This window comes from Aptenodytes forsteri, unplaced genomic scaffold (genome assembly GCF_000699145.1).
Source record: "Aptenodytes forsteri isolate BGI_AS27 unplaced genomic scaffold, ASM69914v1 Scaffold287, whole genome shotgun sequence".
In the NCBI taxonomy this organism is placed as follows: Eukaryota; Metazoa; Chordata; class Aves; order Sphenisciformes; family Spheniscidae; genus Aptenodytes; species Aptenodytes forsteri.
The window spans coordinates 2532522-2535683 of NW_008794854.1; the positions used below are offsets into that span (position 1 = coordinate 2532522).

General features: G+C 39.2%; 1 protein-coding gene across 1 annotated transcript in view; it reads left to right on the plus strand.

Annotated features, from left to right (window-relative positions):
- Nucleotides 1–3162, plus strand: part of PROS1 (protein S (alpha)) — a 38389-nt gene that overhangs the window by 18759 nt on the left and 16468 nt on the right. Inside the window, 1 exon segment of the mRNA XM_009274596.1 lies at nucleotides 849–970. Within this exon segment, the coding sequence (XP_009272871.1) occupies nucleotides 849–970 (122 nt within the window).

Consider the following 3162-nt stretch of genomic DNA (forward strand, 5'->3'; position numbering starts at 1 on the left):
TAGTCTATTCAGATTTTTTAAATGCACGCATTAGTACAAAATTGTTCATTCCCACTAGAAGGGCCATTTGTTTAAAAACAAGTGTTGCAGTTTCTTTAATCTGAGGCCCAAAATCACCCTCATTAGTGTCTCTTATCCAGGAGAGATTTTGTTTATTTCTATATTAGAAATATAACAGTTACAGTGGCATTTTATGCAGCCTTTAATTTCTAAGTTATTTATTGTGTACAGCCTACTAAATAGAAAATCAAGTTCCTTTACTTGGTTTAGCTTATTCGCAGCTCAAATCAGATTGGTTTCCACAAATAGATGCTGTCTGAAACTTAGTTATTTATGAGATTATTGTATGTTATTTTAAAAGGTATTTTGCCCTGAGATTATTTTGGTTTTATGTGAATAAAGCATGTCCTTTCTCCATATACTTGCCATATATATTCTTAATACTCTTAAGTTCTCATGACGTCTATAGGGAAAGGAAGAGATCTGACTCAGAATGGCATTTCTGCCATAAATGGTAGTGATTTATTGAGGTCTCTCTCCCTAATTCAGCCACCTTACAGCTCAGCTTCTTACTGCCTCACAAATCAGACCAAATTGTCTCCAGCTCTGCACACAAGGCCTCTCTCAGATTACTAGGTCTTATACACCCAGCAAGTAATTCTGGATTGTAAATTTTACATAGGAGACATCTATTAGCATTAGTTTAGCTTAGCAGCAGTCACCTAGTGCATTCATGTTATGCCAGAGAACCCATCTTGTCCATTATTCCATTAATTTATTGTGTTTGTTTTCAGACTGTGCTATGAATAATCTGAATAAATCTTTCTGTATGCTTCCATTTCTCCTAGATATTGATGAATGTGCTGAAAATGTTTGTGCTCAACTCTGTATAAACTCTCCAGGAAGTTATAGCTGCTATTGTGATGGCAAGAAAGGGTTCAAGCTCTCTAAGGACATGAAGAATTGTGAGGTAAAACTGCACTATGTGTGATTTTTCCGCATGGAATTTTAAAGTTGGATATTTCTTGATGACAGAATCAGTTAGATTAAGGAAAATAGGAAGCTATTTGAGAACTGACTCAAAATTTCTGAGAAAGTGCTGGGGACTCTGAACTGTGGTTTGGCTCATAAAACAGACCCAGTAGGGATTTGGATGCCATTCAGTTCATACATGCTCATTTACAGGAATCCTGTCAAGAGAAGCTTGCCTTAGCCAGTCATTTTTATTCCCTGCTGCTTCCAAAATAAGCCCCAGCTTTCTCCTATCAAACAAATAATTCCTGTTCAGCTTACTCAGAGCCAGAATACTCCATTTGTCCATATGTTCCCACGTTTTTCTTAGGCTGCACAAAAGTTTTCACTCACTCTTTCAGAATTACTTTATGCTTTGCCTGTTTGGGTTGAAAAAACTGGATTGTTTTCCACAGTTCTCATCTGCCACAGCTTAAGAAAAAGCACTTAGTAATACTTGCCAATTGAAGAGCATCTCGCAGCCAAAATGGGCTGTTCCTGCTCAGTTTGAAGATTTACAATTCTTAGTAGCAGAAAATTTGGAACTCTGGAGAATCCCAGTGCAAGGATTTTCTTGTGAATGGTTCTCTGTATACTTTGAAAGGTTCAGGCAGGCTGAGACTTGTTATGCAAGGTGAGCTCAGATAACTGCCAACAAAAAACCCACCTTTAACACAGTATAACAAAATTGGGCTTAAACTGTAGGAACAAGGTCTGACGCAACTTATAGCATGTATGCATTAGATCTGGTTTGTACTTTCTGAAATTTAATATCTGAACAACACTTGCAGTCAGTATATTTCATTGTGCTTATTCATGAAATAGGAAAAGCATCTTCTAGCCTCATTACATGTTATTTTCAATACTGTTGTTCAAAAGTGATTAGCTCTATCTGGAAGTTAGTTTCAGGCCTTTTAATTGGAAAAAAAGAAATAGTTTAATCAGCTGAAAATATATGCAGTCCAAAGACTAGTGACACTATCAGACATAAAGTGAAGTAGCCATAAAACTCCAGATGAACACCTATACATTTAATGAAACTACTGCATCGTGAATACAGAAGTCAGAGTTTGCGAACTGCATTGTTAACTTTTACCAAAGTACAGTATGTCTCGAGAACAGAAAAGCCCTTCACACTTATTCTTGATCATTCTCTTCTGTAAGACTACTATACTGCCATCATATAGAAGATATTCAAGGTGTGTTTTGAGGGATAACTTTAGATCAGAGACTTTTAGGCTCCTACTAGTCAATGAGACAGGTGCTCTAAACCACATTCTGGAAGAGTCTTCCTACCTCTCTCCACATGCAAAGCCTAGTTCCCTGTACCTAAAGGAAATCTGAGTGCTTTACTTTTAAAACAAAACTGTAGATATTACTTTAATTATAACATCACAATTACAGAACACAAAGAAGTCAACAATACCTTAGAATGGATACCTGACATTTGTTTACTAAATGTTTTCTAGTTTAAACTTGCACCACACAAAATGCACATTATTCCTGGATAGAATCATAGAAATCATAGAATCATAGAATAGTCTGGGTTGGAAGGGACCTCTAAAGGTCATCTAGTCCAACCCCCCTGCCATGGGCAAGGACATCTTCAACTAGATCAGGTTGCTTAGAGCACCATCAAACCTGACCTTGAATGTTTCCAGGGATGGGGCATCTTCCACCTCTCTGGGTAACCTGTGCCAGTGCTTCACCACCCTCATTGTAGAAAATTTCCTTATATCTAGTCTAAATCTACCCTCTTTCAGTTTAAAACCATTACCCCTTGTCCTATCACTACATGCCCTTGTAAAAAGTCCCTCTTCAGCTTTCTTGTAAGCCCCTTTGAGGTACTGGAAGGCTGCTATAAGGTCTTCCCAGAGCCTTCACTTCTCGAGGCTGAACAAGTCCAACTCTCTCAGCCTTTCTTCGCAGGAGAGGTGTTCCATTCCCTGATCATTTTCGTGGCCCTCTTCTGGGCCCGCTCCAACAGGTTGCTGGCCCCCTTCTTTGGATGCAACCCAGGATATGGTTGGCCTTCTGGGCTGCGAGTGTTCGTTGTCGGCTCAATGTCCATCCACCAGCACCCCCAAGTCCTTCTCGGCAGGGCTGCTGGGCTGCTCTTCATCCCCCAGCCTGTAGTGATACCGGGGCTTG